The sequence below is a fragment of the Berghia stephanieae genome, chromosome 8, assembly GCF_034508935.2.
Source record: "Berghia stephanieae isolate SIO BIC M18660-M18661 chromosome 8, UCSD_Bste_1.3, whole genome shotgun sequence".
Lineage (NCBI taxonomy): Eukaryota > Metazoa > Mollusca > Gastropoda > Nudibranchia > Aeolidiidae > Berghia > Berghia stephanieae.
This window is the reverse complement of record NC_088367.1, coordinates 12385465-12406996: the sequence shown is the minus strand read 5'-3', so window position 1 is coordinate 12406996 and position 21532 is coordinate 12385465. Positions and strand designations below refer to the sequence as shown.

Below are 21532 nucleotides of genomic sequence, written 5' to 3'. Positions count from 1 at the left end.
AAGATCTGAACAAGTGTGTATGAAAGGTGTCAAACAAAGCAAGAAAGAAAAACGCAAGAAAAAAAAAACATCCCCGAAAAAAATCGGTCGACTGGAGATGGAACCTCAGACTTTCTGATTACCGGTGAGACGTGCTACCTTTACGTGTAATTATAGCACGTTTGACCGGTAACCAGAAGGTCTGAGGTTCGATCCCCAGTCGAGATCGACTGATTTTTTAGGATGTTTTTTTTTTTCTTGTATTTTTCTTGCTTGCTTTGTCTGGCACCTTTCATACACACTTGTTCAGATCTTTATCTGGCCTAACATTATTACTTGTGTTGTAAAGACTATAAAAAAGTAAATGATCAAAAGTAAATATAATAGATTCAAATTTTTAAAAAGGAACAAAGTACCAAACATAGAACGTTTCGAACTTGAAACCCTTCTTCAGCCAACTACAACATCAACAACAAAAAAACAATTAAAATAGATACATTACTTTTATATTATTTCTCCAAAACGTTCCGTACTTGTTTGGTATTTTGTTGTTGGCCGAAGAAGGGTTTTGAGCCTGAAACGTGCGGTGTTTGGTATTTTGTCTATTTATGAAGTTGTTATATTCATTTTTGTTTATTACTTTTTACAGCCAACAGCTTCTAGCAGCTTAGTATTTTGTGCGGCTATGCGGTTTTGTGTGGTATGACACTCGCTGTCGGATAGAAAGGTCCTGGGTTCGAGCCTCGCTTCTAAAAGAATATAATATAGTCTTCTTCATAAGACACAAACTATCATAATTCTAGTGAATTTTGCGCTATATTCACTTTAAGACCTCTGGTATACATAGATTGAGACTGTGGTCACATATTTCTTAATTTTCTCTCTTTATTCTTTACAAGAATGAGTAAAACCAAGGTGGACATATTTGGGTCCTTGGAAAAGACTCTTTACTCACATTCTGTCACCAAAATCAGGTGTAAAAATGAGTACCCGGCCGTTAACAGCTTTGTCTGTGTCCGAAAAAAAAAATAATTGTAATATCGCCTAACATGCGTCATGTCTCGTTCTATGTCTCTGTTGGTCAGGGACCCTTTGTAAAGCGCTTTGAGCACGTTTAGTGGATATTGCGCTATATAAAAGTTCAAATTAAAAAAAAAAAATGTTAGTATCACTTTGTGTTATACAAACATTAAAAAAACAGATATAGATACGTAAGTAGCACAAATTCATCGAATCAAATCTAGGTCAGAACATTAATTTAGCGTGCAACAAACAATTTTTTATCCATTCTTGATTTCATTAGATATGAAATTTGAAGACAGACCACAATTAAACATTGACGATTGATCTGAATAAGTTCTAGATAATTTTCAAACACCGCTTTTGTTTGGTTTTTAATTAAACTGTAAAAAAAAAATAGGTTAACAGGTACGCACTAGGCAAATTATTCTGTGAGAAATTTGTTGTTCCGTGACGTGAAACAAAAGAGCACCGATATTGAACGTCATCGATTGTTTTATTCCAATCAAGTGAAAGCAATCAGCCATATCCTTCAAGACAAAACACACATTTTGTCCATACAAAGAGCAACATCATTTATTCACTTGCATTGCACCAAGTGATTGTCAAAACAAAAATTGGTTCATGAACAAAAGAGTCCTGTTATCTAGAAACATCGCTGAGAAATCATTAAAAATCAATTAAATTTTTATCGAGTAATAAATATTCAGCCAACATCAAACAAGAACTAATCAAGAGAGAATAAAGACGAAGAAGACAAAACAAGTTGACAACAATGTCTTGTGTTGCAAATTGTTCACGACGATGCAAAGCGGATGCGAAGGCTTGCAATCCGTCGGCCTGCAAGTAAGGCGATTGTCCTGTTTAGAAAGATAAAGGCATTATTTTCTCCATTTTAAATTGTGGGTTTTTTATTTCATGAATTGATACGCATTATTTCGAGATGTCACAATGGAATGACTCTGAAATAGATGGAAGTCAAGAATGTGGATGACAAAGATAAGAATATCGATTTTTAAAAGGTCATTTTTTATTATTTCAAAGATGGAAATTATTTTGAAGCCGCTGCCATTGCGTAAAGTTCCTTATCTCATAAAAGATCCCACTAAAAGAATGCCTACATTCCACAACGCCAAGAAATACTGGGTTTCGCCTCTTAACAGGACATGGCAGACCTGCATCAAATATGTGCAGGTGGAAACTTGGGAACAGTGATGCCTGCCGGAAATGTCAGGCAGCTCCAGAGACCAGCGATCACATCGTCCTCCACTGTCCAGTAACAAAACTTGAAGGTGGCTATAAAACAGTCCTGAGGGCGGAGGAAGACTTTCGAAGCTGGGTTGATGAAATGAATTTGGAGGTGTAGCCATACGCTACTACTACTACAAGTTCCTTATCAAGAGAGTTATAAACGATTACGCATTGAAAATAAGCTTTGGTATATAACCAATATTACGGAATCAGTCATCGGACAATCATCTCAAGATCATAATACAACGTTTCTTTTTGTACCATCGCCCCATACTTTCATTGCCTTCACTTTTGTTCTATTTTCCAGCATGGCTTACTACGATAACCCCGCCTTGGTGCGCACGCGCAGTAGCACTCCCATCACACCAGAAATGTCCAAGATCCTTCCTTACGTCACAGACAAGACAATCTCCCGCCATCTTGGTAGCTACGGACGCTCTTTGGATTTGGGTCACGCCAAGAACTACTTCAACCCTGCCACGTAAGTCAATAGATAGTATGCAGTTGACGTCACTCGGGTCTTTGTTATTGCTTTTTTGCCATCCACGTTATGAGTAATTCTCACTATAAAATTTCAAGGTTACACACAGTTTAGTGTGCTGGTCCGTTATACTTCCGGATGGAAATGTGAGATTCTAAGCCAAGCACATACTATCTATAGTAGGAACTACTCCCCCGCCCCACCCCTACCCCTTTCCGCCCTTCCCTGAAAATGTCCTCATCCTCTCTACATTTTTTCCCTTCAATGATCTTCTTCCTTTCACTTTCTCCTCATTAAAGTAAAATAATATGTGCAACTTTGTGGTCTAATGGTACGACTCCAGCCTTAGGATTGGAAGGTCCTGGGTTCGATACGCGCTCTATGCGGCGCATAGTTGAGCGAGTCATTGAAAAAGCACTTTACTCACATTCTCTCACCGTACTCAGGTGTAAAATGAGTACCTGGCCGTCAACACCGTTGTCTCTGTCCGAAAAAAAAATTGTAATATCACCTTGCAGGCATAATGTCCCGTCCTTCATGTTTAATGTTGTTGTTGGCCAGGGACCACTTGTAAAGCGCTTTGAGCACATTTAGTGGATGTTGCGCTATATAAAAGCTCATGTTAAAGCTCAAGTTATCTAGATTAGTTTCATTCATAAACAAATTGTAATCGACTCCATCATTGTTGAATGGATTGGTGATATTGTTATGCGCCAAGAGCTTTATTGTATAGAGGATTGGGCGCAATATAAATGCATTTCATTCTTCTTCTTCTTCTTCTTCTTCTTCTTCTTCTTCTTCTTCTTCTTCTTCTTCTTCTTCTTCTTCTTCTTCTTATTATTATTATTATTATTATTATTATTATTATTATTATCATCATCATCATCATCATCATCATCATCATCATCATCATCATCATCATCATCATCATCATCATCATTATTATTATTCTTATTATTCTTCTTCTTCTTCTTCTTCTTCTTCTTTTATTATTATTATTATTATTATTATTATTATTATTATTATTATTATTATTATTATTATTATTATTATTTTATTATTATTATTATTGCGGGTGGTTGGATGGGAGCATCACCCTTGAATCATATACCTATGATGTTCGCATGGGTGTACGATCCGATAGTGATGTCGTTTCTTCTTCTCTTTACTAGCCTATCCTGCTTCTTTGGTTTGTGATTGTATTTTTGACAGGGGATTTTTTTTTCTTTCTGTAAATCTTCTGCCTGTTTGTTCTTGGTTATTTATAATTTAGCTTATGATATCTTTAGGTTATGATTTTGATTGACATTTGTACTATTTTTGTTAGATTGCTTGTTTTTTTTTGTTTCAGCGGTCTCTCATATAACCTCAATTGTGTTGGAAGAGACCTAAAGCAACAAACAAACGAAAAAAATATTATTATTGTTATTATTATTATTATTATTATTATCATCATCATCATCATCATCATCATCATCATCATCATCATCATCATCATCGTCGTCGTCATCATCATCATCATCATCATCATCATCATATTATTATTATTATTATTATCATCATCATCATCATCATCATCATCATCATCATCATCATCATCATCATCATCATTATTATTATTATTATTATTATCATCATCATCATCATCATCATCATCATCATCATCATCATCATCATCATCATCATCATCATCATCATCATCATCATTATTATTATTATTATTATTATTATTATTATTATTTCATTATTATTATTATTATTATTATTATTATTATTATTATTATTATTATTATTATTATTATTATTATTATTATTATTATTGCTATTATTATTATTATCTCATCATCATCATCATCATCATCATCATCATCATCATCATCATCATCATTATTATTATTATTATTATTATTATTATTATTATTATTATTATTATTATTGTTGTTGTTCTTTGTCAGACGTTCCGTGTACTCCCGATACAACCCCCAAGACTGGTTCCTCTCCAACAACTGTAATTACTCCTTGTCCGACAAGGAGCGCAGCTTCGCCGAACGCCTCAGGGCCGACGCCTGGAGAGCTGTCAAGGAAACCGACGCTCGTACCAGGAACAGACAGAATGACGTCACCAAAAGGCTAGGTAAGGCTATAGGGCTAGAATGACGTTGACGTCACTCGGGTCTTTGTTACTGGTTTGTTTGGGGTTTGGTTTTAAAAAAAAAATTGTTTGTTTTTTTTTTGTTTTTTTTTGTTTTGTTTTTGTTTTTTTGTTTTTTTGTTGTTTTTTTTTGTTTTTTGTTTTTTTTTTGGGGGGGGGGGGGGGGTTGCCATCCGCGTTTATGAGTAATTCTCACTAAACTGTATTAACCAGACTATAAAAGTGTTAAGATTACACATAGTTTTGTGTTAATTCTTTATATTTTCGGATGGCAATGTTGTGAGTTTCTTAGCCAAGCGCACGCTATCTATATATTGAATGCAGTTGACGTCACTCGGGTCTTTGTTATTGTTTTCTGCTATCCGCGTTTATGAATAATTCCAAAAAACTGTATTAACCAGACTATAAACGTATATGGTTACTTTTGTGTCTTGTTCCGTTATACTTCCGGATGGCAATGTTGTGAGTTTCTTAGCCAAGCGCACGCTATCTATAGACTATAGCTTAATAAATTATTATGTTTGACTTTCTAAAAATGATATCAAGTTAACATCTCCAGCCAAGAATGAAAATGTTGCTGCTTGAAGCTCGAAGGAAAAAAAAAATAACGATATGTATTGAAATATAAGCTTCAACATATTAAACGATGACAGATCCCGTGGACGTTTCGGGTTTCTCCTTTATCAACAAAACACGATGAATGAAACATGTTAGCTACGCCATTCACACATCTCTCATTCGTCCTTAATGTTTCACCCATCGTGTCTTGTTGATAAACGTAAAACCCGAAACGTCTACAGTATATGTCTTCAATTGTATAAATTGAAGCCTACATTTCAATACGTATCGTTATTATTTTTTCATTGTCTCCAGCCAAGTGACGCTCTATTTGAGTTTAAACAAAATGTGCTTAAGAAAATGATGTAAAAGTATTTTACATTGTGTCAACTTAATAATAATAATATTAATAATAATAATAATGATAATAATAATAATAATAATAATAATAATAATAATAATAATAATAATAATAATAATAATAATAATAATAATAATAATAATGATAATAATAATAATAATAATAATAATAATAATAATAATAATAATAATAATAATAATAATAATAATAATAATAATAATAATAATAATAGACTCTTATAGAGCGCACGGTATCCTCAACAATGAGGCTCTTGGCGCTTTAAATTACAACATTTCAAGGATTTCTTGAAAACAGACAATGGATTGGATTCTCGGATACTCTGTGGAATGGTGTTCCATAGCTTGGCGAAATAATAATATAGTTTATTTGTGACCGCGTCTCAACACCGAATTTTTTCAGAGTAATATATTTTTTAATGATATTATTGTCAAAAATGAAATTTGGCCTAAGTTTGTTCTTTTTTCTTGAGAGGAATATAATAGTCTTCTTCATAAGACTCGAACTATCATAATTCTTGTGATTTTTGCGCTATATTCTCTTTAAGACCTCTGGTTTACATAGATTGAGACTGTGATACAAAGATTTCTTAATTTTCTCTCTTTATTTATTTTTTACCAAAATGAGTAAAATCAAAGTGCACATATTTGCAGGTCTGATAATCGAATTCAATTATGGGCCTGATTTAACGTTGTTGTCATGGACACTATTTTATGTCGGTTTGAGTACTTTATTACAACAATAAGGCCATGACAATTTAGGTTATCAGACCTGCAAATAGGTACACCTCGAGTAAAACAAATTAATCTTTCTTGTTGTTGGCTTTTACCAACAACAACAAAAGCCAGGAATTTATTAAACGCGTTAATATTAAGAGCCGTTCTTTGATTGACAAAGGTGTTACCACAAATGTGACCCGGCGTCTCAAAACGGTACTATGTCGGGATGAATCAGATGCTAAGAAGTCAAATCATAGCTAAACTGGTCAACAGTATGAATTATAGCTATTTATCTTACTAAATTATGATATTCATTCTCCTCAATAAAACATACAAACTCAACGCAAATCTGATATTTCTGGCTATAGATTCAGTTTTCAGAATCTTAACCATCCCGACTTAATACCGTTTTGAGGCGAAGGGTCACAAATAAAATACGGTGTGTTTACACTGATTATATTGCATGACCCAATTTACCAACATTGCTGCCAAAAAAAAAAAAAAAACCAGGGAATCGAGTCACAGACATTGCATTCTGGAAGTCACAACTGAATATCGAAATAGGTGCCATGGAAACGGAACGAGAAAACCTCAAGGTACCGGAAGTGGTCTTCGGGTGGATTTGATTGGATTAAACTTGATGACGTCATTGGTATCTATTTTTTGTCAGGGATTTTTGAAAATAAATTCACCTTTATAAGGAAGAATCGAGAAAATGACTTTAAAATATAAATTTAAGACAGTAACTCATTGTTATTTAAAATATATGACAAAAAATATTTATGAAAATATAAAGTTATTAAAGAATATGGTGTATTTAAATGAGTTATAAGTTAATAACAAATTTATTGAAGAACAAGTTGTCTTTATAGAGTTTCCTACTCACGCATTCACAAATTAATATCCATAAAATGAGAGACTATTCCTATAACGCAATGTGAGTGGTTTCTAGATTATTCTTGATACTGTGGAGAGAAAAAAAATAGGTCATTTTGAAATTTAGGGGAGAAAAAGGAAAGAATTATAAAGATTTTCTCTCCGGTGGATCATATGACCTTGTCGCGGTCGGAGGGCTTGCGTGTCTCGATGATCGTAAGTGAGAGGCCAGACCAAGAATGATCTACAACGGTCAGCATCGTCAACAAGGAAGGAAGAAGGGAGGAAATCAACCGTCGAGTTCAGCTTCCCCTAGTCCACACCCTTGGGTGTGGGTGTTGTCCACGACGTGGGGGAGGGGTGAAAAGGGACTGACTCTCTACAGGACATCCTTCCGGATTCCCAACTTAGACCATCTGACCACGGGTAGATGGAGCTCGTCATCGGGGGACTGACATCCATCTAAGAGAAGGACACTCTGAGCAAAAACCCGGACAGATGGAGTTCGTAAACGGGGGACCGCAATCCATCTAAGAGAAGGACACTCCGAACAAAAACCTGGACAGATGGAGTTCGTAAATGGGGGACCGCAATCCATCTAAGAGAAGGACACTCCGAACAAAAACCCGGACAGATCGAGTTCGCTAACAGGGGACCGCAATCGATCTAGGAGAAGGACACTCTGAAGCAAAACCGCCACTGCCTTGTGGACAGACCTTGGATGGCCAAAGGCTAAGGAAGCAAATCCTGAAAAACAGCACGCCGAAGACAGAGCAGCGGGGCCGGAAGGCGCAAATATCACAGGAAACTGGAAACTGCCACTGCATGCTTAAATCCCAATATGACATAAAGATTTTGAGGAGAAAAATGAGAAATTTGAAATATTTTATAAATCACACTTCAACAGTTTTTTTAAAGTTTTTTTTTCATCAATCATTTTATGTCCCAAAATGAATTGATTCTAACCATACGAATGACGTCACACGTTTATACTCAATCATTTTTCCATTTTTTTGCTACAAACCTCTAACTTTCTAGATGTCGCTAGTTTCTCACATAATCAAATTCCATGTTTCTCGACGTGTACATGTTTACCCGTTTGATAATCTTAAGTTTTACAATATCACTGTTGTTGAGATTGGGGAAATCTCCAAAACCAACACATTTCCCGCAATAATAATTCATTCGGTTAGGTTATCAGAACTGTAAATATGTACACGTTGATGTTTCCTGTATAGACATCATAACCCATGTCTCTAATCTAGCAACACTCGCAGCGGCATCGCTTTCGGTTAAGCCTCACCCAGCTTCTTATAAAACAATCCATTGTTTAATTTAACTATTCAACAGATCTACCTAATTCTTTTTCCAAACTTGACGTCCTGGGACAAAACAAACATTCTGCAATATATTTTTTTGGGGGTAAAATCAGCACTTTCATACCGTTGAAGAATTTGGGCATTGAGAGAGTTGAATTTTTTCAAAGACTGTTTTCAGTAGGGACAGTTCACATCTGCATATTTCAGCTTTCCAATATAACCCAGAATTTAAAAAAAAAACATTACGAGACATCATTAAAACATATACAAATTTTAGAAGCCGGGTAGATATAATATGGACATAGAGGAAAAAAACACCGAAATTCCTGAAAATTGAGCGATGCATGTTTTTGTCAACAATAAATTCAAGACAGCAAACAAGAAGACCCGTAATAAAGGAGAAAAACGATTTCAATTTGTGTTCTGGAAATGGGTGTAAGTTTGAGAACTTGTGTTTACAAAATTGACAATAGAAACAGACCGATTCAAGACCCGAAACATAGGAGAACATGACCTCAGTTTGTGTTCTGGAATTGGGTGTAAGTTTGGGAACTTGTGTTTACAAAATTGACAATAGAAACAGACGGACTCCAGGTTTATTATGGGGAAAAGACCGTTAATGTGTGGCCATGTTTTTTAAATCCCCGTTCTATTCCTCCACGTCAGGTGAGAGAGTGTACGATATCTCCTTCTGGAAGAGTGAACTCAACAATGAGGTTAACGCTATGGCCACAGAGATTGAAAACTTGAAGGTAAAAACACGGCAATCCGAGCACTTTGATCGTTGAATGATTGATCGGTTGATTGATTAAAAATAGATTTATTAATTGATTGATTAATCGTTTAATTGATTGATTGGTTGAATGAATGAATACAACACGCTGTCACTTCTTGTCCTTTGAACTCACCGCACCAATTATCATAGCATTAGCATTATAATTTAGTCAATGACATTTCCAAATTATAAAGAAAATTAGCAATTATCGTGCTTATTACACAATATCTTTTGCTGCCAGTCTTCAGGGCTTTTCTTTTTTTAATTTGTTGTTGTTAAACTATCTATATGTGTTCGTTTGATCTATCTAACCCCTTTTATCTGTAATAAATGTCATAATAATAATAATCATTAACCAGTTGCACAATCTCGAACCCTCATTTAAATGAAAGAAAGATCTGAACAAGCGTGTACGAAAAGGTGTCAGACAAAGCAAGAAGAAGAAAAAATACAAGCAAAAAAACAAAAAACAAAAACAAAAAAACACATCCAAAAACATCAGTCTTCGAGAGATCGGTTTTTGGGGATTTTTTTTTTTTTTTTTTTTTTTTTTTTTATTAGATATCTATTTTTTTTTTTTAATTTTTTGGTGTTTTTCTTTCTTGCTTTGTCGGGCATCGGGTCATACACACTTGTTAATATCTTTATCTTATACCGATGCCCGCTCCCTAATTGCACAATTTGAAATTAAATAGGATAACACCATCCAGTGGCGTGGCATGCTTACAGTATAAGGTGGTGCCAGAATCAGAAGAAAATTACTTAAAACATGCTATATTTGTAAATACAAAAGAAAGAAAAAAAATTAAGTAAAAGATTTACTCAAATAAATCTATATACCATTTCCCAGTGTGTCTGGGTTTTTTTTTTTTTTTTGTTGGTTTTTTTTTTTCTTTTTTTTTTTTAAACGGTGTAATCCATTTTTAAAAGATGGATGCGGTACCAGGCACCAAATCAACCAATATAGCCACGCCCCTGGACACCATCACACTCTATATTTTCACTTTAAAAAAATTATCTAAAGCGATTTATATCAATTACAGCTAACCTGCATGCTTTCCAATTATTTTTTTTTTTCAAATATTCTTTAAGCTAAATGTGCTTGCTTTTTTTTTAGTTTGCTAGATTTTATCTTTATTTTTTTATTTTTCGTTTATCCTTATTTTATCGTCGATTATAATTTGTATTTTGCTGACTCGTTTTTCTTCCTTCTTTTCTTCCTTTTTAAAGCTGTTTTAAATTGCTTTTTTAATTAGTCTTTCCACGTGTATCATCATCCATCGTCTTATTTCAACCCGAGACTGAAATACAGAGATAAGAAACTTTGAGAGTGACAAAAGGGTCTTAATAGCAGACAATGCGTATCTAGATCAGGCCATGTCAAGGCGGTAAACATCGTCTCGCTCATAATATGTTTATTTATAATATAACTTAAATTTGGCACTCGTTTTCCCGGCTGCTAATTTCAAGTTTGGTGATTACGTCTCACTAAAGCCTCTCTAGCAGATTATAATCTTTGAAAGTTACGCATACCAAATAACAATACTCAAATGCTATGTGTGTTTACCGACATGGCATTGCTTACGAACGGAGCTCCCGAGTTTCTTGTCTTGATATTATCATTTTAGTCTTGGTTACATCCATGACCTACTTTTCAAACACAAACCACAGTTCAGCTTGTTTTTTGGTTTGTTTTGTTTTTTGTTGGTTTTATTTTTATTTTTTATTTTTTGTTATTTGTTTTGATTGCTGCTTTTTTTTTTGTTTAATTTTTTTTTTTTTTTTTTTTTTTTTTTTTTTTTTTTTTTTTTTTTTTTTTTTTTTTTTTTGCCATGGCAATTTATTAAAGTGGATCTGTTGCATTTGTTTGAAAAGCTTACTGACACGTTAGATTATTGAAAAAGTAATAAACAGAAATGAATATATAACAGCTTCAAAAAACAAAAAACAAAAACAAACAAACAATAATATACCAAACACGGAAAGTTTCGGGCTCAAAACCCTTCTTCAGACAACAACAAAAACAAAAACAAAACATTGAAGGTTGTTGAAGAAGGGTTTTGAGCCCGAAACGTTCCGTGTTTGGCGTATTGCTCTTTTTTAAAGTTGTTACATTCATTTTTTGTTTATTACTTTTTACAGCTCACAGCTTTTAGCAGCTTAGTATCGCTTTGACTTGTAATAAAATTATTGGGGACAACATACTATACACGTGAAGACTATTAAATTTATGATTTTTTCTGCCTGTTGACACTCCACTTTATTCATTTGCATTGGGTGTAATCTTATTTTTAAAAACTTTTACTCAATATTTAATTAAATCATAAGCCCCATGTCAAGACCAAAAAAGTTGAACACTATAAACACAAAAGTTTTAGAATAATATATATCAATCTAGTTCTGTATTGCAATGAAGAAGAAGAAGAAGAAGAAGAAGAAGAAGAAGAAGAAGAAGACGACGACGGCGACGACGACGATGATGATGATGATGATGATGATGATGAAGAAGAAGATGATGATGACGACGACGACGACGACGATGATGATGATGATGATGATGATGATGATGATGATGATGATGATGATGATGATGATCATGATGATGATGAAGAAGAAGAAGATGATGGTGACGACGACGATGATGATGATGATGATGATGATGATGATGATGATGATGATGATGATGATGATAATGATGATGATGATGATGATGATGTAGAAGAAGAAGAAGAAGAAGAAGAAGAAGAAGAAGAAGAAGAAGAAGAAGAAGAAGAAGAAGAAGAAGAAAGTTGAGTTAGAGGTCAAAACGATTAAAATTCTTAAAATGAAAGGTTTTTAAAAAGTTTAGCCAACAAATGTATTTTTATGTAAAAAAGCCAACTCATTGAATCGTACAATTAGTTGACTGTATAATCGAGAACTTTTTACACTTTTATTACGCTAAGGATAGTAATATTATTTATCACCTTATTACCCCAATTGGGTAAGAAGATACTTGCGATGCGCATTATGCATGACGAAATTTACGAAAAGTATTAAATAAGAATGACAAAAAAAATAGCTTCAAAATAGAACAAAATACGAAACAAGGAACCTATTCGGGATCAACCCGCTTCTTCAGCCAACAACAACAACAAATTTTTTTAAAAATAATGAATGAAAGCATAAATACATCACTAAAAAAGACTAGAGCCATTGTAATGTTTTTATGTCTACATTGTTTTGTTGTTGTTGGTTTTTTTTATTCCTGTTGTTGACTGAAGTAGAATTTTGAGCTCGAAACGTTACGTGTTTGGTATTTTGTTCTTTTTTTGAAGCTGTTATATCGAATTTTGTTTACAAATTTATACAGTTCACAACTTCTAGCAGCTTAGTATGTAAAACACTTTAATGGCCATTTTCCGGATTTTCCCCAAAACTTCAGACCCAACCTATACAAAAATAGATTCATTTCACTCAAACACAAAAGCTGTAAGTTCTTGCTATACATATTTTTTTTTAAACGAGCTCTTAAACACATTTTAAAAAATACTTTAACGATAGCAAACATTTTTGTTCAAATATTTTGATGTACAAAAGAAATTAGAATGACGAAAATATTGGCTGCATCGTAACATATGTCACTATTTTCCTATGGGTGATAAGGAGAGGTTAATAGAAAAATACACCTTGTCTTGGGATTCATCTAAAACTAATGTTGTCCCATATCCTATGTTATGCCCACAGGAGTACAAGAGAACGTGTGAGAAGGCGTTGGCCGACACGGCTAACCCACTCCACATTGCTGAGGAATGTCTCATGAACAGGGAGAAGCGCCAAGGAATTGATCTGGTCAACGACGATGTGGAAAAATCTCTCATCAAGGTAAAAAATCGAAACTGATTCTATTTTGTCTATCGCTTACCATTGTATATTATACGATTCTTTCATTTTTGTTTTGGTATTTATTAAACAAGTTGATTTTTATCGTGCCAAATAACACAACGAGCTTGCGAGTAAAATATAACGAGTTTAATAAATCTCTTTCTGGTCGGCCCTTCTTTCTTTTGCCCTGTGAATTCCAGATCAAAGCTTGACAAGTGATGCTTGTTTTCGGTATTCTAAGATTGTGACCGATCCATTTCCATTTTCTCTTCAATATTTCCTTTTTAATCGGTTGTTGGTTTGTTCTCTGTCACAGTAATTAATTTTTTTTTAATTTATTACTTTAGTTCATTTATTTATTTACTTATCTTAAAAATATATTTATTTATTCACTCATATCATTTATCTAACCATTCATCTCTTTCATATTACATGGAATTTGCACGTCCTTGATGTCACCAATGAATTCAATTCATCCTTTTCCAGGAAGTTGAGGTCATCAAGAAATGTCAAGCCAAGATGAAGAAGGTCTTGGATAAGGCTTACGTACAGCTGAAGTAAGTCTGTTGCTGGATGTTTGATGTGGATTTGTTTGTTTTGTTTCGTTTTCTTATTTGGTGTTTTTTTTTGGGGGGAGGGGGGGGGGGAGGGAGTTGAGCGGTTGAAGCATTGCACTGTGATCCGCAAGGTACCGGGTTCGAACCCCCCGCTTCAGTCACTTTCATTTATTTTCCTTGGGCCAGATTATGAACCCTCAATTTGCTCACTTTGGACAACATGGTTGCTCTTTGCTCATTGTACTTTGTACAGTCCTGCAAAACATGTGTGGCATACTGCTTCCCCCTCTTCTTACTTACTTACTTACTTAGATGCCTTTCGCGTCTCGACCGAAAGATCGGGTCGCCTTGGCTGTTTCCAGTATTTCCTGTGTGAGGTGTCTCCAATATTGCCGGTCCTCTGCTAGGGTTCTCAGATTTTCAAGGTCCCCTGCCGTTATGAGACTAATGCTTTGTCCAAGTGTTGTGAGGTTTTTGTTTAGGATCACGGGGAGTGTTGTGATCGGTCTTCCTCTGAAAAGGTTCCCGTGTTTTTGGAAGTATCCCGACATGGCTTGGTTTGCTGGTATGTTTTTGTCCCTGCGTAGTATGTGACCGAAAAGTTGCCATCGTTGTTGTAAAATGTCAAGGGAGATTGGTCTTTCTTTTGTGATCTTATAGAGTGATTCATTTGAGATCTTTTTGGGGTATTTGATGTCCAGTACCCTTCTTAGCTGTCTGCGATGGAAGGCATCCAGATGTTCTTCTTCGGATTTTGTCAACGCCCAAGTGCCGCAGTTATACAGAAGTACCGGTTTTACAAGAGCATGGTACAGTTTCAGTTTGGTTTTTCTCTTTATTTTGTCACCTCTAATCCATACATTGGTGAGTTTACTGAGTGCGGCGTTTGATAGCTGTTTTCTTCTTTGTACATCCTCGGTGTCTCCAATTAGTGAGCCGACTTTCTTTGTTCTTTTCCATTCCTCTTTGTTCCTCGATATTGTTGTAAATTCGGTTTTATTGGCATTGACTTGGAGGTTATATTTCATGAGGGTATTTTGTATAATGTCTATATTTGCTGGTGTTGATCCAATAAAATCGACATCATCTGCATAGGCGATTTCTCTAGGGATTGCATTCTCAATATGAGTCGTTGGTTTTGGAATGACTTTTCGAACTTCTTTCAGAGCGTGTTCTAAGTATATTGTGAACAGAATCGGGCTCAGACTATCTCCTTGGGGGGTCCCGATGTTACTTTCGAACTGCGTCTGTTTTGTGGCCCCGTATATCCTTGGTTGTATCTTTGTGTTGCTGAGGAGAAATCGTATTGTTCGGAGCTCGTCTTCGTCTACTATTTCTGTTAATATCTCCAAAAGTTTTCCTCTGTCGATCGTATCAAAGGCTGCGGACATATCGATTCCGGTTATTGTTATGGATATGTTTTCTTTGAGTGCCTTTGCTGCCAACCATTTATGTGTCCATACAACGTCCGATGTGCTTCGGTCTTGGCGAAACCCGCTTTGGCTATGTGATAGATAATTTTCTATTTTCGGTCTAATTCTGTTGAGGACAATAGTTGACAGTGTTTTTCTTATGGTATTCAGTAATGTTATTGGGCGCAGGTTGTTTACGGGTCCTTTCGTTTTTCCTGGTTTTTGTATTGTAATTAGGACACCGCTGTTTATGTCCCAGTCTTTGTGTGTTGAGAATGTTTTGTTCATTATGTTTGCAATGCTCAGATCCAGGGAGAGGGTACCGCATTTCAGCAATTCAGCGGGAATTTCATCTTCGCCTGGGGATCTGTTATTGTTTAGGCACTTTATGCTATTTCTAACTTCAGTTGTTGTGATGCGGTTGTTTAGGTCTCTAGGGTTTCCTGAGAAGGGCGATATTTGTGAGACTTGTTTGTGAAATTTCTGCTGGAAGTGGTCAGTTACAATGTCAAGGATATCGTTGGGATTTGTTGTCTGTTTGCCAAATTTATCCTGTAGTTTTGGGTTCTCGAATGGTTTTCGGTTCAGAGATTTCGTCGCTTTGAACATAGACGATGCGTTATTTTTGGACTTTTCTATGTCTTCCACTTTTTTGTCTAATTCCTCGTTTCTGTGTTTTATTGTAAGTGATCGAATTGAATGCAGTATTTTGTTTCGTTCCGTTTTCAGGTTTATTATTTCTTCCGAGTCTTTCGTGTTTTGTATCCTGATCCTAAGTTCTTTTTGTTGCCGCGATATATCGTTAATAGCGATGTTAGGCGTTCGATTTGGTTTGTTCTTAGTTGTATTAATAGAGCCTGCACTTTCTTCCCCCGCATATTTCATTGCCGCTTGCGTCTCTTTCCATTCATTGTTTGGATTACTGTTTTGCTTTATTTTCCATAGACTTGAGTTAAGTTCATATTGGTAATGAATGCGACATTCTCGCTCATTTACTATTTTTGCCGTGTTTATTTTGACTGCCGTTTTACCTTTCTGTCTTCGTTGTCTGTACACATTTATGTTGAAATTCATTTTTACAAGTTTGTGATCGGATGTTAGCAGTGTACCACCGTATGATCGCGAGTTGGTTGAGTAGTGTTTATGGCGGTGTCGACATATGATATAGTCTATTTGGTTGTGTATTGTTATCATTTTGTCTTGGGTTTGGTCTTTCCTTTGTCCTACCCATGTTGTCTGGTGTCTTGATGGGTGGTTGAAAGCACTGTTTGTTATGAAAAGTTTTCTCTGTTCACAGAACTGGACTAATTTTTCTCCGTTATCGTTACGTTTTCCTTTTGAGTATGATCCTAAACATAGTGTGTCACTGTCGAGACGTTTTCCTACTTTGGCATTAAAATCTCCAGCAATTATTAATATTGATTTGTTTCCTATTTTGTTCAGTGTATCGTCTAGGTCTTTGTAAAATTTATCAGTTTCCTCTGGGTATTGTTTTGCGCGTTGACTTGTTGGTGCGTAAACATTTACGATTGAGATAGTGAACGTCTTCTTACCGTGATCGTCTTTGTTATCGTTATTCTGGTTCCTTGAATTGATCTTGCACTTAAGCTCAAGAACACATATTCTGTCCGAAACATTCCATTCGTCACTAGTCAAATCCCTGCAGTTTTTATTTATGAGAAATCCACATCCATAGTGAGGTGAACTGGAAGCAAAGCACAGCAGTCTGTGACCATTTATTGTTTGGTCGACGCCATCTTGGATCTTCGTCTCTTGTAAACACAACACATCGATTTTATAACTTTCTAAATCTTGACACAGTTGTTCCTTTCGAATGTTACTTTTAATAGATCTTAAGTTAAAAGTTCCAATATTAAGATTAGTCCACATCAGGTAAAGATTAAAGATTCCACACAGTGAATAAATGGAAACATAAGACTATCCACTGAGCCGAAGCTCAATGTCAACAGGTGTCAGCCATGTTGTCCGGAGTTGAGCGGTTGAAGCATTGCACTGTGATCCGCAAGGTACCGGGTTCGAACCCCCGCTTCAGTCACTTTCATTTATTTTCCTTGGGCCAGATTATGAACCCTCAATTTGCTCACTTTGGACAACATGGTCGCTCTTTGCTCATTGTACTTTGTACAGTCCTGCAAAACATGTGTGGCATACTGCTTCCCCCTCTTCACATTCACAAAAGTCTTATTTCTCACATCTTAAATGCTTTGAACATATTAATTTTAATTTCAAAATTATTTCTTCGTCTTTCTCTCCCTAGGATGGACCGTGCAGCCCAACATGCCCTGGAGATCGACGCCAAGGACAAACACCACGCTCAAGGTCTTGACGACAGGATGCAACAGCTGAGGAACTCTTCAGCAGGCGTAGGCTACATCCCAGGAATTGAGAACATTGACAACACGTAAGCCTTCGTCTTAAGTTCAACTCTCTAAAATGTGTACTTATTTGGCTGTTAACTCATAACTCATAAAAATAAACTGATCCTGTAAGTCCACTTTATTTAAACGAACTGATTTAAATTTTTGAAAAATTTATTTGAAAGTTTTATTTAACTGCAAGATTCTGTGTGGATTGTAAAAGTAATAAACACAAATGAAGATAAGAACTTTTAAAAAATAACCAAAAAAAAAAAAAAACAATACCAAACACGGAACGTTCCAGATTCAAAACCCTTTTTCCAGTCATTATTGTTCGTGTTATTGTCTGAAGAAGGTTTTTGAGCCGAAACGTCCGTCTGGTATGCCGTTCTTGAATGAAGGTGTTGTTTTCATTTTAATTCACTAATTTAATTTATAGCATGTGATATTCAGGAGAAAGAAAAAATCTCTCTCAAAGAACAAAAAAGTTAAATTATTTCATTTTCTGCTAATTTCAAAGCTATATTTACTATTTTGTCATCTTAGTCTCGTTTTTTCCCTTGGGCAAGTATATAACGCCGAATTTGCTCACTCTAGACAACATGGGTGATTCCTGTTGACATCAGACATCTGGTTTGATGGATTGTCTATATATTCCTTCACGGAATGCTTAGACCTAAGTATCTAATGCAGACTTGCCTAGAACTACGAAAAACTCGTAGAAATACGAATTTTCGGCGAGGACTAGAGAACTGCGTTCGTCTCTTTGACTCAATAAATCTTGTTGAAAAAGGAACATTTGATACTTAAAAACTATATTTAGGAATTGGGAGAATTTGTGCATCTGACTGTAGGCAATTTATTTATTTGTAAAGCTATTTAAAGTGACTTTATCTTTTTTTCCCCCCCCCTGAAACTACAAACTTTTTGAAAATTCAAGTAAGCAGCTCTCTAATGGTGTCTTGGGGGAAGGACGTAATATTTTATAGCCTGTGTTATTTAGGGGATATAAAAACAAGGAAAAGGTTTAATTTCCCTTTCTAGTCATAATATCAAATCTGTAATTTACTATTTTGTCATCTTAGTCTCCTTTTTCCTTGGGCAAGATAATTAACGCCCAATTTGCTCACTCTGGACAACATGATATAAGACCATAGCGGGGCTGTGAATGACATCCATTATTCATTGTATTTTTGACAGCATCACCATCCCCGAATCCTGGGCACGATACACCCAGGAGAACATTGCCCGGTCCCAGAAGGAGAGGGCCAGCAGTGAGCGTCTGCGAGGTGAGATCGACAGCACCCTGAGACAATGCGCCAACGACATGTGGAACAATTTCAACGCCGTCAACAACAGCTTCAACACCCGCATCAGGGAGACGACAGATGCCAGAAACAAACTCCAGGCCCACTTGCAGAAGGTAAAATTAAAATTGAGCTTTTATATAGCGCAATATCCACTAAACGTGCTCAAAGCGCTTTACAAGGGGTCCCTGGCCAACAGCGAATCTTAGCATGAAGGGCGAGACATTACGATATTACAATTTTTCGGACAGAGACAACACCGTTAACTCATTTTACACCTGAGTACGGTGAAGAATGTTAGTAAAGAGCCTTCTATCAATCATACTATAAACGTTTAAGGTTACACATAGTTTTGTGTGTTAGTACGTTATAGCGCTATATAAATGTACATTTATTATTATCTCCGGCAAGCGGATCTTGTGAGGAGTTTTTTAAAAGTAAAATACACAACATTAATAGATATTAAATGCATCTTTTGACTTACAGTATTTATTTACCTTTTTTTCTCTCTCCATTTGTTGTTTCTCCGCAGACCATGCAAGAGATCTTCGACATGGAGCGTAACATTGCCCTCCTGAGGAAGGCCATCCAAGACAAGGAGTCTCCCATGAAGGTGGCCCAGACACGTCTCGACGAGAGGACTAGGAGAATCAACGTGGAGCTCTGCAACGATCCTGTCATGAAATCGTGAGTTCTGGAATATATAATCAAATAGATTAATAGATTAATCAATGAATGAATTGAAATATTGATATCTTAATTTTCCTTATCTTTAGTTCTACATATTTATTAGGGCCATGGAGCCGGAGTTAATCCCGGTTTCTATAGCGTGAAACGGACAAAAGCAAACTGTTAGCTATCCTTTAAATAGAATGCCAGTCCATTTGCCTAGTAACATTGTCAATGTCGTTGTAAATAACAGTAGTTAAATGTGTGGCTATGTGGTATTGTGGTATGACATTCACTGGGTTCAAGCCTAACTCGGCACATAGTCCTTAGAAAAGGCTCTTAACTCACATTCTCCTACCGTACTCAGCTATAAAATGAATACCTGACCGTTAACAACGTGTCTCTGTCGGGAAAAAAATGTAATATCGCCTATCAGGTGCCATGTCTCGTTCTTCATGTTGTGTGTTGTTGTTGGCCAGGGACCCCTGTCTAAAGCGCTTTGAGCACGTTCAGTGGATATTGCGCTATATAAAAGCTCAAGTTGGTTTTTATTTTCAAATGGAATGGAAGCTTCATTTTATTTAAGGGTTAATCTTTTGTCTACAAACCACGATGAATGAAACACTCGAGTCAAATGAGAGTTGAGAGGCTGGCTTGTTATTACTTAAAAAGAAACATATCCTTTAAAACATATTTCTGACATTTTTTACAGTGTTAATCGAAATATGTCAGTCTGGCCAAAATAAAACAAACAAAATTTTATTTTAATCCACTGTTTTGAGAATGACATCCCATAATTCATTTTCGTTCTCTCATTGACTCCATGTTTTCTCAAACCCATTTTACAAGCTATATATATATTAAAAAAAAAACCTTTACGTTTCAGCCGTGATTCAATATATTATTTTTTCATCATCTCGTCCAATCTCAGACTACAACGTGAGGTCAACGAGATCAGAGAGTCTGTCCGCATCCTGAAGGAACGCCTCAAATCCTCCGAGCTCTCCTTGGCAAGACTGATGAAGACCAAGGCCACTCTGGAACACGACATCTCCGTCAAGGACAACTCCCTCAAGATCGACTCCTCATTCTGTATGGGCATGAGAAAAGGTTTCCCCATGGATCCCAAAGTGGGGCCCATATTCCAGATGCCCATATGCTAGGAGAATCAATCAACCACACCTTTGCTAAATATTCATAATTATTATGTTAATATTATTATTATTAAATTATCTAGGGCCGCAGACGGGGACATGTTGGTTTGCGATACGTAACGATATCAAAATAATTTCACGATCTAGTATCGATATAATTTTACAAATTACAAACCAATTGGTTGTTCTCATCTTTAAGATAAACAGTAATATTAAAATTGCTTCGATTTACAGTCCATACATCGATCATGAAAGAAATCATGTCTATTTTATATGATTTATATGTAATAAATTGCATAAATCGATTTTTTTTGGCATATCGGTGCCATTTTTCTAGCTGCTTTGGATTTTTGCTTCATGACTTTCTTCTAATGAAAACTTGATAAGTATATCGATAATGTTCGATATAATGAATTAAGTCGTTCACAGATTACATAGATTATCAGATTATGAAATGCCCCAAGTCTACATTTTTAAAACACCATAAAATGTAAATACATTATTATTTAACTCCTCATTTGTCTCTAGCCTTTTTAGCTGCCATTAGAATTGACAACAATATAGTTTTACAAAAAAGAAATTTGTACATATGAAAGGGAAAAAAATGGAATGAATTTGTGTGTGTAATTATGTTACATCGAAAAACAGCTTAAAACATTATGATTTGTATCTATACAACAAA

At 35.5% G+C, this 21532-nt stretch overlaps 1 protein-coding gene across 6 annotated transcripts in view; it reads left to right on the top strand.

Moving 5' to 3' along the window:
- Positions 1-21532, top strand: part of LOC144978176 (tektin-3-like) — a 57019-nt gene that overhangs the window by 33728 nt on the left and 1759 nt on the right. For 2 of the 6 annotated variants that reach the window (XM_078923891.1, XM_078923890.1), the window contains exons 2-10: positions 2558-2731; positions 4687-4865; positions 9401-9486; positions 13236-13373; positions 13860-13930; positions 17621-17764; positions 18921-19143; positions 19560-19714; positions 20628-21532. The exon at positions 20628-21532 is cut by the window's right edge and continues 1759 nt beyond it. In XM_078923891.1, the coding sequence (XP_078780017.1) occupies positions 2559-2731; positions 4687-4865; positions 9401-9486; positions 13236-13373; positions 13860-13930; positions 17621-17764; positions 18921-19143; positions 19560-19714; positions 20628-20859 (1401 nt within the window). In that variant the 5' untranslated portion in view covers position 2558 and the 3' untranslated portion in view covers positions 20860-21532. Of the gene's footprint in view, positions 1-1480; positions 1846-2557; positions 2732-4686; positions 4866-7049; positions 7136-9400; positions 9487-13235; positions 13374-13859; positions 13931-17620; positions 17765-18920; positions 19144-19559; positions 19715-20627 lie in introns of those variants that run through there. The other 4 variants (XM_078923893.1, XM_078923892.1, XM_078923887.1 and 1 more) reach the window with 3 other exon arrangements.